This window comes from Nomascus leucogenys, chromosome 4 (assembly GCF_006542625.1).
Source record: "Nomascus leucogenys isolate Asia chromosome 4, Asia_NLE_v1, whole genome shotgun sequence".
Taxonomy (NCBI): Eukaryota; Metazoa; Chordata; class Mammalia; order Primates; family Hylobatidae; genus Nomascus; species Nomascus leucogenys.
Window position 1 is genome coordinate 74,783,285 of NC_044384.1, and position 20,481 is coordinate 74,803,765.

At 34.8% G+C, this 20,481-nt stretch overlaps 1 protein-coding gene and 1 pseudogene across 1 annotated transcript; both read left to right on the forward strand.

Moving 5' to 3' along the window:
- The first annotated feature begins 668 nt into the window (after nucleotides 1-668).
- On the forward strand, nucleotides 669-14,263 carry LOC100595272 (annotated as a pseudogene).
- A 2,324-nt stretch (nucleotides 14,264-16,587) lies between these two features.
- LOC100592531 (olfactory receptor 4A8-like) lies at nucleotides 16,588-17,646 on the forward strand. Its single transcript, XM_003281099.3, has one exon. It carries the CDS (start codon nucleotides 16,635-16,637, stop codon nucleotides 17,580-17,582), a length of 948 nt encoding a protein of 315 aa, XP_003281147.1. The 5' UTR covers nucleotides 16,588-16,634; the 3' UTR covers nucleotides 17,583-17,646.
- The last annotated feature ends 2,835 nt before the right edge of the window (nucleotides 17,647-20,481 follow it).

A 20,481-nucleotide genomic window follows, 5' to 3' on the forward strand; every position in this document is an offset into this window, starting at 1 on the left:
GGTGAACAGATGGTTAGACTAAGTAATTGCTGCAGGGTAATATTTTATTATTTATACAGGTTAATGTCTATTCTCTTGACGTTTAATGAGATATTCATAAAAACTGAACATCCTTCGAGGCATGAAGGCCCAATGTCTAATAGTGGAATTCCATAGTCCTGAGTGATATATTTTAGAGGATGTTGTTTTTGATGCTGCACCAATCATAAAGTAAAAATACCACAAAACTACAAACACAAAGGACTGAATCTATGCCAATTTACTTATTTAGAGTTTATTACCACCACGATAAAGTAAGTTTCTTGAGACCAAAAATCTGTTGCCTATTCACCATAGCTAACAGTCGTGCCAAGAAATACATTTTAAATAAAGAGTTATGAAAGATATGAATGGCTGTTCGGCCTTTAACTCTTCTTCTATACAGAATATTCACTAAAACTTAGAGTCTGAAGCTGTCACCTGCAGGCTAAAATTAAATCTTTGAGGAGATGAGGAACTCAATAGAGACTTACACAATGTTGATCATGTGTGTAAATAACTATTGAGGATACAATGATGAAGTTGTGTTCTGTGACATCATGTATGTATTCATGCTCCTGTTCACTATTTCATTACAGGTCCTGCCCTCCTGAGCTCTCAGCTCTGATATAAGCCTTAAAGAAGAGTAAATGAGACTGAGAAACAATGTTACAGAATTTGCCCTCCTGGGCCTCACTCAGGATCCTGATGTGCAAAAAGCATTATTTGTAACGTTTTTACTCACATACATTGTGACTATGGTGGGCAACCTGCTCATTGTGGTGACCATTATCGCCACCCCCTCCTTGGGCTCCCCAATGTCCTTCTTCTTTGCCTGCCTGTCATTTATCGATGCTGTGTATTCCAATTCATTTTCCCCTATGTTGATGATAGACTTACTCTGTGATAAAAAGACTGTTTCCTTCCCAGCTTGCATGGGCCAGCTATTTATAAACCACCTATTTGGTGGTATTGATGTCTTTCTTTTGGTGGGTATGGCCTGTGATCACTGTGTGGACATCTGTAAGCCACTGCACTATTTGACCAACATGAATTGGCAGGTTTGCATCCTCCTGTTCATGGTGGCCATGACTGGAGGTTTTTGCATTCTGGGTTTCAAATTGTTGCTGTGTACAGTCTCCCTTTCTGTGGCCCTAATGTCATTGACCACTTTGCAACATGTACCCGTTATTGGAACTGGCATGCACTGACACTTACTTTATAGGCCTCACTGTGATTGCCAGTGGTGGAGCAGTCTGTACGGTCATCTTCATCCTTCTACTTATCTCCTATGGAGTCATCCTAAACTCCCTTAAAACTTATAGTCAGGAAGGGAGGCATAAAGCCCTGTCTACCTGCAGCTCCAACATTACTGTTGTGTCCCCTTTTTTGATCCCTGTATTTTCATCTATGTTAGACCTGATTCAAATTTTCCAATTGATAAATTCATGACTGTGTTTTATACAATTATCACACCCACGTTGAATCCATTAATATACACACTGAGAAATTTAGAGATGAGAATTGCTGTGAAAAAACTCTGGTGTAAAAACTTAACTATAGTAAGAATAAGGGTGTTGTGGCTGGGTGTGGTGGCTCACACCTGCAATCCTAGTACTTTGGGAGGCCGAAGCAGGTGGATCATGAGGGCAGGAGTTTGAGACCACCCTCTCCAATATGGTGAAACACCATCTCTACTAAAAAATACAAAAATTAGCTGGGCATGGTGGCACGTGCCTGTAGTCCCAGCTACTCACGAGGCTAGGGAGTAGAGTCACTTGAACCCAGGAGGTGGAGGTTGCAGTGAGCCGAGCTCGTGCCACGGCACTCTAGCCGGGGTGACAGAGTGAGACACCATCTCAATAAAAACAAAATGGATACGGGTGTTCCTCTTCTTTTAGTAGAGGTATATGTAGACAACATATTTGCTGTGATACTGTTAGACATCTAAGGACAATTCAAGTATACTAGGTTGGGAAAGCAGGATTTAGAATCTCCCTTCTCAAAGAGATGTCATCTCATCATGGCACCTGTTTGAATGTTCAAGATCTCAAATTCTATATCTAGACTGAGTGTGGATGGGTTCCATGGTTACAGTTTCTATTGTGCACTTTTTAAATTATGGTTTTTCTGTATTTACAGATCTATTGAGACAGGGAATTTCTTCCACATGCCCAGCACACAATGGAGAAAGACAGGTCTAGGCAATTAAAATAGGTACTTCCGTTCACAAGGAAAGGCAATGGTGCTTTCTTCAGTGTGATTTACTTGAAGACTTTGTAGAATATATAAGCACCATACTCACAAATATCTTTGAAACTGGAAATATATTATTGCATTCATACCACTGAGCAACAGGAGTGGAAACCTCTGTGAAATGTTCCTTTTGTTCTGAAAGTTATGCTTATGAATATGATATGCTTCCCAGAGCGGCCTCCTAAAATATGTTTCTATACATACTATTTCCATTTTATTAAGATATTTGGTTACACTCTGCCCTTGATGACATTAGGTTGTGTCTCTCAGAAATCCCAATAACTTCTGAGTAGTTGCCTTTCCAATGGGCTTCCTCTGGACACTCTATCAGGAATTATTGAATCCCAAATCCCAATAATCATCACAGGGTGGCAGGAGTAGGTTTCTGCTAGAGTCTTCAGTCTGCATGTTTATATATATATATATAAAATCCTAAAAATGACTATGCATTAAGGTTCTTGGTTCTAACGGCATTGCATGAGTAACTGCCTATTATGAGACTTCCAGAGCCCTTGTCATTTATTTCTTACCACTGTATGTTGGAGATCTGGTGGTATAATTGCTAAGGTTTGTGAAATGTCTCTGATGGTCACGAACTATGCTGTTCCCAGAATCTTGCATGATTAGTCTATGCTCTGTTTGCTGACTAGACTGATCAATCACATTTGAATACTAATATTTACTGTAGTCTCCATACTTTTCCACATTGCTTCTTCTGAGAAAGAAACTACTACAATATTATCATAGTAATGAATTAATTTATTTCAGTTATGTTCATGTCTAAGTTTCATTTCACCAAATTATGGCATTATTCTAAGAATATATCTTTGGGGAAAATGGAAACCATATGTTGCATTTCTGTCCACAAAAGCAAACTATTCTGGATATTCCTTTAATCCTGAAAGTTGATCTGGAAGCCCAAAGATATAAGATTTGTAATTAAAATTTTGAAAGACTAATGAATCATTCTGAATAAGACAGATTACAATTTTATAACAAAATAATACGGTGCTGTTTGAAATATAAAGATAAGTAAATAAAAGTACTTGTAAATTAAAACCATTCCATAAATGCATTTAAAATGCAGCTGTTTCAGTTAGCATGTTTTTGATTCAAATGACAGAACACTGAATTCAAACTTTTTTGAAATATAACAATATTGATTGGTTAGCATAATTGCACTTTTCAATATTGTGAAAATATTCAAGGTGAGTTGATAAAATGGACCAATTATGTTTTTAAAGGATACTTTGTTTATTTTGTCCTATGAGTCACAATATTGGATTAAATCTGGCTCTCCTATCACAAGAAGGGTGGCTATCTGTATTGATTTAGAGAGCGCTCTTCTCACAACTGTGGCAGAGGTAATTGAGCTGATTGTGATGTGCAAAGGAGATGTTATAACACAATGTTTGCAAAAAATAATACTTTTTTTTCCAGTTGACTTACTTGAGCACATCTTACCATTTCCTTTTCCAAGAGTGATAATAAATGAGAAAGTGCAGGAGTCCTTTCCTGAATGGATATAATGAACAGGGATGAGATATTTTGAGGATGAAAGTCTGGACTATCCCATTCAATAAGTTATGAGATCTGCAGAGATGCTAGCGGAATGTGAAACAGGAAAAAATTGATAAGGAAGAAGTTGGTAAATAGCAGTTGCATCTCTGAGATCAGCGGCAGTGGCAAGAGACATAGTTTGTCATTGAACCTTTCTCTTCTAGTTCCCCTCAAGTAAGAGAATCCTAAAAGAGCTGTTCTGATAATGCATAAGAATATATAAATTCAAGTGACATTAAGGGCTATATTATGATCTATATGAAGAGGCACTGCCCTGCCCTTCATTTAGGAAAGAAGGATTTGTTTTTCCAGCTGTTGGGTGTGCTGTTAGTAGACAGCATTCAAATGACAGCCCCTTCAGTGTCTTTAGACCTTGCAGAAAGCCACCTCAGTAAAGATCTCATGCCGTTTCTCAGAGCAGTCCCTCTTTGCATCCACGTTAATATTTAGATTCAGTAAACTTATAGCGCAAGCAGGAAATATGGTCCTTTTGTAGAAGAAAATAATTATTTTTTTAAAAAATTACGAATCTAGATAATTAGAATGACAATAATCATAGGAACATGTGGAATTGGATCTTGTGTATATTTAAATGGAGAAGGACATTGATTAGGCTGCATAGGGAATGTTTATCAGTGTTAAGATAATCTGCCATCGATATATGTGGCACAGGGTTTATGTTGACTAAAATTACTGAGCACATACTGTGTGTCAAACATACAGAAGAAAGCATTCCAAGTGTTTAGGGTGGTATGTTTACGTGTCACCATGACTCACCCTTGAGGAGGCCATTCCGATGTTCTATCTAGACAACAGCTTCTAGGTGATGGGAAATTTGCTGATAGCACTGAATTCTCTGGTGGTGAGTGATTTGCTGTACTTTATTCATTAGAAAAGATATCCCCTGGTCAGAAATGACAATGATTATGATAGCATGGCAATGGATCCTTTCCTATGAATAATAAATAAGACTAAAGTACTGGGACAATCATATAACCAGAATATATAATATAATGTCCAGGTGCTGTCTCCACCACATTGAGATTTGCAATGAAGTAAGCTGGCAGAGGGATGTTGGCTGGTTTCCCTAGCTATTTGTGCCACATTAGGGAGTCAATGATGGACATTGCTGACGGCATTTTGGACCTTGAGCACTGACAGTGGCTAGAGCAGCCATGGTGAAAGGCAGATTTTATTCTTTGAGCCCTTGTAAAGTATTCGTCTCTGCCACAGTGACTACAAAGGTGACTAGAAAAAAAAAAAAAAAAAGCCTGACTGACATCCAAAATATAGTTCATGTTGCTGACCAGATTTCTGCAAGCCTCCTCTGCAGCAGATTTTCTTTGACAGGCATATAAGTGGAAACTAACCGTTGCATTTGTGCTCAGTCTGGGATATCCATACCACTCCAGCTGCTTTGTAATCTTTTTTCCATTTTTAAATTTCAATTTCCTCAATATCTTATCGAATCCGTTAGCCACGTTTCTGAATCTTTGTGGACCCATAACTCAGGCCATTTCTCTTTCCACATGAAATGGAAAACCTAACATAATCCTCAAAATACCGCTCACCGGGATGCTTCTCCTTCACTTCATTGCTTCAGTACCACCTTCCAGGGAGAGTACTGTGCAGCATTTGTCCAGTTTCACCTGCTTTTGCCGTACCAAGCAGATCGGTAACGTCTTTTGTTGTTTTCTTTCAAGCATAGTTTGTTTTGTTGATTTTAGTGTTACTGAGGTATACTTCACAAATATTTTATGTACTTAAAGTGTACAACATGATGTTTGATATAATGTATACATTGTGAAGTGACTACCACTATGTAGCTAGTTAAGGTATCCATTATCTCACATAGTTACCTTTATTTGTGATAAGAGAATTTAAGGTATATTCTCTTAGCAAATTTCATGTATCCAATATGTATTACTAATTATGATCAACACGCTGTACCTGAGCTCTTCAGAATTTATTCATACTGCATAACTGAAACTTTGTACCCTTTGGCCAGCACCTCATTTTCTTCTGGCCCAGTCCCTGGCAACCTCCATTCTAGTCTCTGTCTTTCACGAGTTTGACTTTTATTGGATTGCACACATAAGTGAATCATGTGGCATTTATGTCTCAGTAGAAAAAAGAATTATTGTGCAGTATTGTTGGAAATGTAAATTGCTGTGGCCATTATAGGAAACTCTATGGAGGTTGCTCATAGAATTATAAATATCATCTAGCAATATGACTTCTTGTAATATATACAAAGGAAATGAAATTAATATCTTGAATGCCTGCACTTCCATGTATAGTGGAGTATTATTCATAGTAGTCAAAATATGAAAACAAAAGCTCATCAAAGATGAATTGGTAAAGACAATACATATCCAATGTGGAATGATATATATGTATCTATATGCCTAATATGATATTATTAATTATAGTCCATTCTGTACCATAGATTACTAGAATGTATTCATTCTGCATAGCTCAAAATTTGTGTTCTATATGTAATACGGTATTATGCAATAAATATGTATATAACCCAACATTATTCAACCTTAAAAAAGAGGAAGATCCTGCCATTTTTTGCAATGTCTATGGACCTGGAGGACTTTAATAACTTCATTATTTTCTTTCACTTTTAATTAATGAATAATAATATTATGTATGCATTGGTTACCATGTGATGTTTTGAGATCACTTGCCGTAATATTGATGAACCTGGAGCACATTTTGCTACGTGAAATGAGTTCCTGAATGAACATTTAGTGTGTTAGTTTTACAGTCTTTATTATTTTCTAATTAATACAACTAAGATTTTGGCTGACTTTTAAGAGCTTTGGTAGGTTGTATTTTTATAAACATTAAGTTCAAAAAAATTTCTAATTTCCATTGTAATTTTTTTTACCAAAAGCTTGTTAAAAAGTGATTTATTTAATTTTCAAATATGCAGAAATTTCTGGATAATTTTATTTTTTATTTTTTCATAAGTTATTGGGTTGTAGGTGGTACAGGTGGTATTTGGTTATGTGAGTAGTTTCTTTGTGAGATTTTTGTACACTATCCACACAACCATATTGGTTATGTTTTATCCCTTGCCTTCCTCCCACTCTTCGCCCCAAGTCCTCAAAGTCCATTGTATTATTCTCATGCCTTTGCATCCTGATAGCTTAGTTCTCACATATCAGTGAAAACGTAGAATGTTTGGTTTTCCATTCCTGAGTTACTTCACTTAGAATAGTAGTCTCCAGTCGCATCCAGGCCAACTCAAATGCTGTTAATTCATTCCTTTTTATGGCTGAGTAGTAGTCCATCATATATATATATATATATATATATATATATATATATAAATTAATATAAATTATCTATCTTTCATCTACCTACATACCCATCATTTATCTAATCTACACACACACACACATATACATACATAAAATATGGTATTATTAACTACAGACCTCATGCTGTACCTTACATCACCAGTACTTCTACATCCAACATAAATAAAAATTTGTATTATTTGCCCTTTGTGTTTGTATATATAATGCAATAATATTTCATAATAGAATATTATTCAACCCTTCAAAAGAACATTCTGTCATTTTTGACAACATGAATTAACCTAGAGGTCTTGATAACCTCTTTGTTTTATTTTGTTTTTAATTGACAAACAGTAATATTATGTATTTGTGGGGTACACTGTGAGGTTTTTATGTCATATTGACACGAACATAACTAGAGGACATTATGCTAAATGAAATGATTTCTTAAATAGATATTTAATGCTCTGATTTTCAGTCTTTATTATTTTCTAGCAAATACAAGTAATATTTTAGCTGAGTCTTACAAGCTTTGCTATGTTGTGTTTTCATTATCATTAGGTTTGAAGTATTTTCTAATTTATGTGATTTATTTTTACTAATGGATAATTTGGAACTGGATTGTTTAATTTTGAGATATACAGAAAATGTCTGGCTAATTTAGGTTTTTATTTTCTAGCTGATTTTCTTGATGTTCAGTTACATATTTTATTATCATAATCTTTTGAAATCCATTGATAATTACTTTATGAACCAGCATATGATTGGTTTTGGAAAATGTTTCATATGCACTTAAAAATAATGTGTATTTTGCAGCTGTTGGATGTGATGGACTCATGTCAATGGGTCAAATTTATTAATGATTTTGTTTAAACCTTAAATATCTTTATAAATTTTTGTGTTTGTATGTTCTTGCACTTACAGAGAATTTTGCTAAAACCTTCCTGTATTATTGCCGATTTGCCTATTTCTTCTTTTAGTCCAATCTATTATTAAAAAATAACTTAAAAAGTGGTGCTTTTAGGTACATAAAAATTTAAAATTTTATCTTCATGTTACTAATCTTTTGCCATTACAAAAATCTATTTCTGGCAATATTTCTTTCTTTGGAGTCCAGTGTTGTCTGCTATTAGCATAGAAACAGTGTTCTTTTCATCAGAGTTTATGAGTTTATTCTATTATTTTATTTTTATCTTTTAATCATGTTATTTAAGATGTTTCTCTTATAAGAGTCTTGACATTGTGCTCTATTTCTTAAATAGGAGAAATTTACTCATTAAAAAAATTAATTATATACTAGATTTAAATCTAACATAAATAAAAATGTGTATCTTTTTCCCTTTGTGTTTGTATATATAATGCAATAATATTTCATAATATAGTATTATTGTGTTTTATGCAATACCAATTATATATTGCATTTGGATTTAAATCCAACATATAATTAATTCCCTTGGTTTTGTATTTATTAATGTTACATATGATTAACATTCATTTTATTTATTCCTATATTTCTTGTTTCAATTAGTTTTCCTTTTTTCTTGCATTTTCTTTTTTTCTATTTCAAAGCTTTTTTCTTCTCTGAGATCAGTTTTTTAGAGCTCTTATTCTATAGTTTGTGGCTGGTTCTAGAATCTCTACGTATGTTTTCAAATGAAAACTCTGCATTTTACATTGACTTCTGTGAGATTTTGAATGGATTCTATGTTGACATTAATATTCAGTTAGCACTGAGAAGGTGTATTTCCTTAGTCTTCTAGTTTTCTTTTATTTTTATTATTTTACTTTAAGTTCTAGGGTACATGTGCACAACGTGCAGGTTTGTTACATATGTGTACAGGTGCCATGTTGGTTTGCTGCACTCGTTAACTCGTCATTTACATTAGGTATATCTCCTAATGCTATCCCTCCCCCCTTCCCCCACCCTCTGGCAGGCCCCAGTGTGTGATGTTCCCCACCCTGTGTCCATGTGTTCTCATTGTTCAATTGCCACCTATGAGTGAGAACGTGCGGGGTTTTCACTGCTTCTTTTAAGAAATTGTCTGTTAGTCATATTATTTTATTTTCTTTCTTTTTTCTTCTTTTTCTTTGAGAGAGGGTCTGGAATCTGTCCTCCAGGCTGGAATGCAGTGGTGCCATCTTGGCTCACTGCAACCTCTGCCTCCAGGTTCAAGCAATTCTCGTGCATCAACCTCCCAAGTAGCTGGGATTACAGGCACCAGCCACCCCACTCATTTAATTTTGTATTTTTATTAGAGACAGGATTTCTCCATGTTGGCCACGCGGGTCTCAAACTCCTGACATCAAATGACCCACCTGCCTTGGCCTCCCAATATACTAGAATTACAGGCATGAGGTACTGCGCCTGGTCTTGTTATTATTTTCTTGAATTCAGTATGTTCTTAAAATTTTTGTCTGTATTTTGCTTTTATTCTGCTGTCCCTTTTCTGTTTATCCTTTTTAAACAAATTATTTTTTAAAATTCATTTTCATGAAACTTTTAATACCTTATAAATTCGTAACAATATTTTCAGTAGTTTTAGAGAATTTTCAGCTATAGTTCTTCAAATATTTTGCCTACCTGATTCTTTTTCTCTTCTTTTTCTAAAATTGTAATTGAAAGTGTGGCAGAGTTTTACACTGAGTCCTTTATATCTCTTTTATTCTATTTTTTTCATTTGCCTTTTTTGTTCTCTGATTTGGTCTGCATATTTTCTCCTAGTATTTCTTGCAATTTACTAATTCTCTAATTTTTCGTCTCTAATTTGCTGTTAAATTCAATCATTGAGTTTTTGATTCGTCATTGTATATTTTAGTTTTCAATTTATTTGCTTCATTTTATTATCTCTCTTGTGTTTTAATATTTGTACATACTAAGTTTATCTAAAAAAGCTTATTTTTCATTATTTGGATCGTCTATGTTTGTTTTTGTTGCACTTCCCCTCAATCAAGTCATGTGTTCTATACTTTGTTACTTTTTTTGATTTCCAATTTTGCATATGGAATGTAAAAGAGGCAATTCAAGAATTTTTTTGGATTTTTTTTTAACAGGGAATTTCCTATGTTTCTACTTGAGGGTTGGAATTGGAGAAGTAAAATAACCCCAGATAGTCTTAATTCAATCAAGAAATTAGATGATGCAAGCTGGACTTCAGTTCCTTTGAGGACTGAACCTATGTCTGTGCATTCCTACTCCAAGAGTAAATCCCCTTGTGGTCTCAAATGAAAGCCTTGTTGTTTACAAAGGACTTTTTTCTCTGGTAGACCTTCAATTTTTACATGTTGTCACTTAGGGTAAAGCATCTACAGAAATTTTCCCCCAGCTTTTTAGGCCATCATTTATGGCTTTCAGAATTATTTCATAGTTTTAGAGAAAAGAGACTCCAAATGTGAGGTTCTGCTCTCTAGCTTTCTTTCTCTTTTTTGAGACAGGGTCTTGCTATTTTGACCAAGCTGGACTCAAACTCTTGGGCTCCAGGGATTTTCCCACCTCAGTCTTAAAAATAGCTGGGACTACATAACATGCTGATTGGTTTGGCTATGTCCCTGCCCAAAACTCATTTTGAATTGTAATCCCCATAATCCCCATGTGTCCTGGGAGGGACCAGGTGGGAGGTGATTGAATCGTGGGGGGCAGTTTCCCCATGCTGCTCTGATGATCTTGAGTGAGTTCTCATGAGTTCTGATGGTTTTATAATTGTCTGGCCTTTCCTCTGCTGGCAATCATTCTCTCCCTTGCTGCCCTGTGAAGAGGCATGAATGTAAGTTACCTGAGGCACCTCCAGCCATGCAGCACTGTGATTCAATTAAACTTCTTTTCTTTATAAATTACCCAGTCTCGAGTATTTCCTTACAGCAATGTGAGAATGGACTAATACATATGCATTTCTCCTTTTATAAAGAAATATACATTGTATCTATATCTAACATTATAATTTGGTAATAGATAGGGACTGCAGAGAATTACGATTGACTATGGGATATTTTTGGCAATTTCTGTGTTAGTTGATATTTTTGATGTATTTTTTATTATTGGAGCTAATTAATTCAGATTCTGGGCTGTTGTAGGCATCATCTGATCTAACAAACATTTTTGTGTCATTTGGAAAAGTGGAAAGCACTAGCAGTTATTTGAATTCAGCTAAAAGGGGCATAGAGAATTATGGCTTATTTTTATATTATTTCTGCATCTTGGAGTCATAATTTAATCCATAGTATCTTTGATCATATCTGATAGTTATTCATAATTAAAGATATGCTTGTGCATCTTTTACCACTTACCAATAAGAGAGCACTGTGATTATGGACATGCTCTTCTAATTTTTGAAGTGACACATATTACATTTGGTGTGAATGAATTTAATCCATTTATTACATTAAGTTGAAAATGACAAACTTTTAGTGGAGCATGTTACATGATAAAGACCCTAGCTGGTTCAGATAAGTATTTATGGGACTCTTTCTCTAAGGCTCTTATGACCCAGAAGATTCGATATTTAACTAAACGTATGCTGAGATGAAGGTGTTCAATGAAGCCAATGGTAAGCCAAGCAATGAAAATAGCAGTGGAAACTCTTAAGCATTGCTCCCTTATTGTAAAAAAAAAAAATTATTTATTGTAGAAACAGTTACTGAATTGATACTAGAATAAAATTAAAGGATTGAATTAATGGACTACAGATTATTATAATTATATCTGACACTGATTCAGGCCTTGAACAAAAGCCTGTACTTAACCTAAAACTGCAGAACTATGATTACCTACCTTTCAAAGAATCAGAATGTCAACTTTTGTTCTTAGTCTCTGTGCCTCTGAGGCTCAGGGCTCCTTGGGTTGGGCTTTCTAACAGGAAGGTTAAGGCCCTCCTTGCTGTGAAAATGCTTATGGAAGAGAACTTGAGACTGCTTCTCCCTTTATTCTGGCTGAAGTATTACTTGCCTTACCTCAGTATTTCATAATGTGACACTGATAATTTATTATTCAATTTACTTTAGAATTTTTCTTTGCACATGAAAGGCTTTTCACATTACTTGGCATTTAGCTACTCTTCCTTGATGAGACACAAGTCTTTTTCCTCTAGGGATTTTCTAAAAAAAAATGTTTTATTAAAACTTTTTAATAAAAGTTTTCAGAGAGATTACTTCATGTGAATTTATTCCAAATATTTGAATTAACTAATCTATAATAACCTTACTGTCTCTTTTATTTAAAACAGTGATGATGTAAAAGTCATAGATTGTGTCTACACGTAATTATTTTCCTGATGGAATAACCCAAGAGATATCTGAAGAGTTAAATTTCTGCCCAAGGTAGAGTATTCAGTTGGTATCAAGTCCTCTAGGTGTGATGTTTTCTTGTCATATCCTCCATTTCTTATAAATATTTGTGGAAGTTCTAAATTTACTAGGATGAGGTGGGGGAGATATAGGGACATTTTGATTAGAAAAGATGTGGACTTAGGGGTATGCTATTTGAATATTTGAATGACTGAAAGACTGAAGAGTTTGTGTTCTGCCTGTAAGAAAGCTCTCATTGGTTATTTCCATGAGGTTAAATTTCAGCATTGTCCTTGTTAGGTACAAAGTGTAATACCTAAGCAGATTAATGTTATCATAAATCCTCAATCGCAGTAAAGTACTTATGGTTGCTTTGCCATAATTGAGATAAGTTTCACATAACAAATTTAAGTGTTGGTAAATTTTTGTTTTACTTGTATCACAAATTAGGGGCTTGTCCAGGTTAATTTCCACTAATTAGGTCAATTTTTGCATAGTTATGAAAAGACAGTGTCTTTGTTTTTCTATGAAGAATTTTTCCAGCAGGTGAGAATATTTAACTACTTTTCTACATTGTTTCAGCATCTTCATATTTTGTTCATCTGCTTTGGATGGTGCCAAGCGTCTCTAATGACTAAGATAATTAGAAGCCTGTGTGTAACTGTGTGTAACTAATGACTAAGACAATGAGAAGCCTGTGTGGAAACTGTAGCTTCTAGGCACTATTTCTATCCATGGATCAGCCATCCATATCCATGTGTTTTAGGATCACATATACATGCCTGAGGTGGCTACATTAACATTTAGTGAAAGAAGCATTGCTTTTCTGGACCACAATGTGAGTATCTGAAACCACTGACAAGAGATATTCATTGAAAATTCATGTGATATGTTGAAATGTGGCTAATGTCTTAAATATCATATGATTTTGTTGAAGGAATTATAATTGGGAAAGTTAAGCTAGCAAACATGGAAATTTTTTGGAATATACAATTTATAGTTGGTTTTAATATATAACCTATATTTTCCTTTTCTCTTTGCTAAATAAGAAGAAAAACATGTTCCATATTACATGTACAATAAACCAATTGATTTATAATCTTCATTTATGGGATGTTATATTTTATATGACTTATTAATAAATGTGTACAATCGCTTTCAGCTATATTTCATTAGAGAGTTTAAAATTGCAGATCATTTCAAGTGTGTTAGAGTGTGAAGGAACCAATGCCTGTTATGTTCTAGAAGCATAATGTGGATTTTTCTTATGAATCTAAAAATAATCCTAGCAAACATACTCATAAATATATATGCTCAGGAGCGTACCTAGTCCACTGTCATTTAAATAGATTCATAAAACTGTGACTGTAAAATAAATACTCTAGAGTTTTTTTTGTTTTTATGGCATTCTATCTTTTGAAAATGTCATATTCTTAGGAAACTATGTTAAATCTTTTTTTCTAGAAAAATATTAACTTAGCAGTTTACATTGAAAGCCTAGTAATGCTATCTTTCAGTTTCTAAAGTATTCCATTTTTAATTACTTAAATTCTAGAGGATAGTTTACATACCCTATTACAAGTAAACATTTAAATTGCCAAAAGAATTATCCGGTTGAAATCTAGTTCTGATGATGAAATGGGGAAATGTCACTAAACCTTGCAGTAAGTAAGGTGTGAGAAAATACCAGAATTGGCTATGGACTACAATATTCACTTGTGTTTTCAGCAGGTTTGTTTCTATCCGTCTATAGCTTCAACAATGCCAGAAATCTAGAATCAGCTGGAAGTGGTAATATGAGTGAGTTATGTGGAACGTTCTTCACAGCTGGCTTCTAGAGACAACTCAAATTCTCCCTGCACACGTCCTCTTCCACTGCAGGATTTCTGTAAATGGAATCATGCTGTCTACGTTTGAGACTTAGTAATTCTGCAGTTTTCCTCAGCAGTGAGTAATAAGAAAGTTTGGGTTTGTATCTCTACTCGTCCCATTGTTCTCTATAATTTAAGTTTGTCCATAACGGTCAGATCTAGAGACTTTGAGGAATAATTTTTTTTTGAATTTTTTCTTTTTTTAACTAGGTTCCTGTCTGTGTTTGTCTATCCCAAAAAACTTCCTGAGTCACCCCAGGAACTCACAGGAGGTAACACTTTCAGTATTCCCTCACTAAAGGAGATCTCCCTGAAGCAGACTTTAAAAGAATACTGGCCTCACTTAGTTATCTCATTAGTCTTCTTATAGTGTGTGAATACTCATTTATTAAATACAGTTTCTCTATTTTCTGAGTTTAGCCTTCTTTTCATTTTCTGAGCTCTCTCTGATGGTGCTTCCAACTTTTTCACTATCCATCTGGTTGCTTCTCATCAAGATAAATTCCATCACAGGTAAAATTACTACTCATATAATTAAATCATCATTTTCTAAGGCATATAATTTTATTGTGTGCCCCTCAAAGCTTTTCCTGAATTATATATATCTTATCCTTTTTTTCTGGACTATGTCTATAAATCTTTTCAAGTTGACAAAGATCTGCATGATTTGTTCTGCTCCTATGTTCATGGTGACGCATTCAGGATCACTAATAATAGCTATCATTTATTGAGCCCTTCCCAGGTGCCAGCCATTATTCTAGGCACTTTACTTCCTTTTAATAAAACAACAACTCTACGAGGTAAGGACAGGGATCCCCATTTTTAAATTGATGAAAGTAAGAGACAGAGAGCTTTAGTAAATGGCCAAGAATTGTAAATGGCCAAAAATCTCATAAAAATAGTGAAGCTGAAGTTGTAGCTGAAACAGTGTGGCACCAGTGTCCACATTATTCTCCACATGCTACACTTTCTCTCTAAGGATGTCTTGGATCTTACCTAGATAGGTACATACTTGGTGAGAAACTTACAGTCACTACTTACTCACTGTAGTCATGAAACCCCATGTCCCACCGACTACCACTTTTCATGTAAGAGTCATGAGCTTTGAAATTTTTATTGAATTATAATTTTTTTAAAAATTAAACAAATTGTCAGCAGAATACCATAAAGGGGAGGTACACTAATATTTCTGTAGGTAGTTTACTAGAAAGGATTCTGAATTTCTCAAATTTAAACTCATTGTTTTCCAGTGAGCAAACTGAGACAGACTTGTAAATGTATTCAGAAAATGACACAAATCCATGCCCTCTTACTCTGAACTTGCAATTTGTCCTAGAATATGCTTGATTTTGGAATCTGCTAACTAAGATTCTATTTTTGAGTACTCTCAGTATCCAAATAGTGTTATGAATAAAACCATGTCCCACTGTTCTGTACCTCTTTCTACAGTGTCTATTTTCTCCTCTCTCACTACCTTGCCCAGCCCAAGAATTCAGAAAAAAATACTCATGGCATATTTTGTTTTTGGTGATAGTCATAAGTTAGTTCACTTGAGTTCAAATTAATTGCTGAAAATTAGAATATTGTATGTAAGTGTTGTAACAATTGGGATATAGGCAAGGATAAAATGGAGAGAATCCCAGCTCCTTATAAGATAGACAGAGTCAGACCAAGTAATTGCTATAGGGAACAATGTAATTAATAATATCACAGCAATTTATACAGTTCAGAGTCCTGTCTAATGAAAGACGAATGAAGATTGAACATCCTTCAAGGCATGAGGGAATGAAGCCTAACAGTAGAAGGCCAGTGTACTGAGTGAAATATTTCAGAAGAAGTTATTCTTGGTGCTACACAGATCACATCATAAAGATACCAGAAATACAAACATAAAGGATTAAATCTATGTCAAATTTTTTATTTAGAGTTTATTGCCACCACCAGAAGGTAAGTTTCCTTAGGCCAAGAACCTGTTGCATATTCATCATAGCTGACTTCTGTGCCAAGAAAAATGTTTTAAATAAGAAGTTATAAAATGTATGGATGGTTGTTGGGACTTTAACACTTCTTCTGTAGGGAGTATTCACTGAAACTTAGAAGCCTTTACCTGTGGCTGAAACTAAAATCTTTGAGGAGAAATTGAATTGTCAAGGGAAGATGGGCTTTTTGGGTGAGAAACTCAGTAGAGACTTACTAAATATTTATTGTGTGTAAATCACTATTCAGGATACAACAATGAAGATGTGCAGTGGATGTAATCATATTCCTGTTCACAATTTCATTACAGGTCCTGTTCTCCTGAGCTCTCACGTCTGATACAAGCCTGATAGAAGATTAAATGAGACAGAATAACAGTATTACAGAATTTGTCCTCCTGGGATTTTCACAGGATCCTGATGTGCAAAATGCATTATTTGTCATGTTTTTACTCACATACACGGTGACAGTGGTGGGGAACCTACTCGTTGCGGTGACTATTATTGTCAGCCCTTCCTTGGGCTCTCCAATGTACTTCTTCCTTGCCTGCCTGTCATTAATAGATGCTGTATTATCCACCACCATTTCTCCCATATTGATTGTAGACTTACTCTGTGACAAAAAGACTATTTCCTTCCCAGCTTGCATGGGCCAGCTATTTATAGACCACTTGTTTGGTGGAACTGAGATCTTCCTTCTGGTAGGGATGGCCTATGATCGCTACATGGCCATCTGTAAGTCACTGCACTATTTAACCATCATGAATCGACAGGTTTGCATCCTTCTGTTGGTGGTGGCCATGACTGGAGGTTTTCTTCATTCTGTGTTTCAAATTGTTGTTGTGTACAGTCTCCCTTTCTGTGGCCCCAATGTCATTGACCACTTTTTCTGTGACATGTACTCATTATTGGAACTGGCATGCACTGACACCTACTTTATAGGCCTCGCTGTAGTTTTCAGTGGTGGAGCAATGTGTATGGTCATCTTCACCCTTCTACTAATCTCCTATGGAGTCACCCTAAACTCCCTTAAAACTTATAGACAGGAAGGGAGGCGTAAAGCACTGTCTACCTGCAGCTCGCACATCACTGTGGTTGTCCTCTTTTTTGCTCCCTGTATTTTCATGTATGTTAGACCTGTCTCAAACTTCCCTATTGGTAAATTCATTACTGTGTTTTATACAGTTATCACACCCATGCTGAATCCTTTTTTATACACGTTGAGAAATTCAGAGATGAGAAATGCTATAAAAAACCTGTTGTGTAAAAAGCTAACTATAGTTAGAATAAGAGTGTCCCTCCTCATGTAGATAAGAATGTATGTAGACAAGCTCTTCCCAGTGAAATTTTCAGACTTCTAAGGGTAATTCAAGGATCCCACAGTGGAAGACAGGATTTAGATGCTCCCAGCTCAACTGAGAAATCATCCCATTATGGCATCGTTTGAATTTCAAGATCTCAACCTCTATATCCAGGCTGAGAGTGGATGAGGCTGCTTGGGTTCAGGTCCTATTGTGCATGTTTTAAATTATGGTTTTTCTCTATTACACATCTATTGAGACACGGTATTTCTCCCATATGCCCAGCAGAGAATGTGAAAAGGGAGGAATAGGTCATTAAAATATATGCTTCTATTCAAAAGCGAAGGCTATGTTGGTTTTTCAGTGTAATTTATTTAAAGACTTTGTGCAATATAGAAGCACCATATTCACAAATATCTTTGAAACTAGCCCTTCTCAGACTTGAGCTGAAACTCTATGTGCAGTCAGATAATATTCTTAAGAATATTATAATTATGTTCATCTAGCTTAAAGTACTTATGAGACACACCATAAATTTTTCATTGTGTCTTAAACTCCACAACTTTGAAATGACTTTTATTTGAATGGCCTTTCTTACTTTTAGAGTACTTAGCTCTTTGAAGAGACTGGAAAGGGAAACAATTTTTATCTTTGAAATCAGCAAGTTCTGGCTCTTTTATGTTTCTTGTGAATTCTGACAATTTAACCGTTAATCTTTACTATATTTTATTAAAAAGTATATGACATAGTGTAAGATACAATGCTATAAGAAACAGCTATAACTTACAATATTCTATTTGGAAATTTTAGCCAAATCCACCTATTCACTTAAACACATTTTTTATTCTCTACCTTTCTATAAGTGACAGAATTACTAAATTTTTTCGGCACTAGATAGTGACTCACTTTTTTCACAGCCTCCAGAACAGTTATGTCTGTCTTTTCATCCTTTACTTACAATATCCTGGAGGCCCCTATTTTGGAGTACTAAAGCCAGTTCCATACACTTTAAATTGTTGTTGTGGAAGCACCACACCTTGAGTTCCCTCTTTTTATTCTGGTCCTGTCTTCATGTATGGTGCAGGGCTCCACAGTTTTTGTGATTTCAAACAACCATCATTTTATTTTATCCAAAATTTTGTGAGTCAGGAATTCAGGCCATTGTTAGCTGGGTATTTCTTATCTTTTGTGTGGCAAGGACTGAAGTCACTGTTTTATTCAGCTGATAACTGAGTTTTATGTGAGATGTAGGATGACTTAATTCACATTTATAGCCTATTGGGAGGGATGACAGTAAGTGATGCACTGGATCCCTCTTCCTATCCTTTTAGATGAAGGACCACAAGATCATTCCAGAGAATAGTAAAGCTTTTTCCATGGTGCTCAGAGATCCCAGCGGTAGAAAGTAGATGAGTCCGGCCAGATAAAAGAACTGGCAAAATGTCACTTGCATCACATTCTATTCATCAATAGTCGTCACATAACACCGCAGATTTGAGGTTTTACAGAAATAGAAGATAATCCTTCATGGGTAATTGGCAAAGCCGCTTTACAGAGCAGCATGCAGAATGATTGTCCACATCTCAAAAAGAGCATATTGCAGTTTTATTCATTTTAAGTTGGATCCATAAATCATCTTGTACTAACAATATCTGCACAATATTGAGTTTTCTAATTCCTGAATACAATATGTCTGTTAGGAATTTTAAATGTTTATTTTTGAAGAGCTTTGTAGTTTTTGTTAGTGTAGGGACCTTCCACATCTATTTCTGTTTGTATTTTTGGATTTCATCACAGGTTTTCAATTGTTAAAAATTCCAATTGTCATTGTTGCTGGTACATATACAAAAATTGAATTTTTTATTTGACAGTTGAGTCCTGTAAACTTGCTAAGTTTCTTATTCTAACCATAGTTATGTCTGTAGATTCTTTAGGGTTTTCTGAAACACTATCATGTTACCTATAAGAAAGTGTAGCTCATTAATTCGAAAGGTATAGGAGTGTTTTAGTTTTTCTTTTTGTCATTTCAGGAAGGTTGTCCTTTCCCTACATTTTGCCTAATGCATCTAAGCTGTCAACTTAATTGAAATAATGTATTTCACAACCATACTTTTCTAACCTTTTAAAGTCTAAAGGCTCTGTGGGATGATTTTTTTGTATATTTTCTGATATTGGCAATTTGAATTTATCTTTGTTTTCTCTTGAACATTCTTTCTAACAGTGTATCAGTTTCATTACAAAAGTATCAATTTGGGGCCATTTTAATTTTCTCTATTTTATGTTTTCCATTTTATCGGTTTTTGATCTGAAATTTATGTCCTTTTGTTTACCTACCTTGGCTTTTATTTACTCTTCTTATTATAGCTTCTTAAGCAGATGACTGCTTTTAAACATTTATTTTAAATGTAAGCCTTTATCACTATACATGTTTCTTTAAGTACTCTTTTGATCACACTTCACACATTTTGATATGTTTTTGTTATCGCCGAATTCTAAATATTGGTCTATTTCCATTATACCTTTTTCTTGGATCCATAGGTTGACTAAGTATTTATTGGCATGTTTCCTAATATTTGAAGCATATTGTAGATATATTTATGAGTTATTTATTTATTCATAGCAAATTATTTCAAAACTTAGTGATTCAAACAATATGTACTCATTCTCAATTTCTGTAGGTCAGGAAACTAAAGATGGTTTAGCAGGTTCCCATGCTTCAAAGTCACTCACAAAGCTGTAATCAAGGTGATTTTGGGGCTACCAGCTCATATGAAAGCTTGGCTGAGGAAGGATCCACTTGCACACTGGGTGTTGGTATTAGTAGTCATTTGAATTCAGCCAGAAGGAATATAGAGAATTAGGTCCTATTTTTATATTAGTTTTTCATCTTGGAGTCATAATTTAAACC

Bases quoted from the DNA above. Each gene is read 5' to 3' on its own strand.
- LOC100592531 (XM_003281099.3), top strand. From the start codon at position 16,635: ATGAGACAGAATAACAGTATTACAGAATTTGTCCTCCTGGGATTTTCA.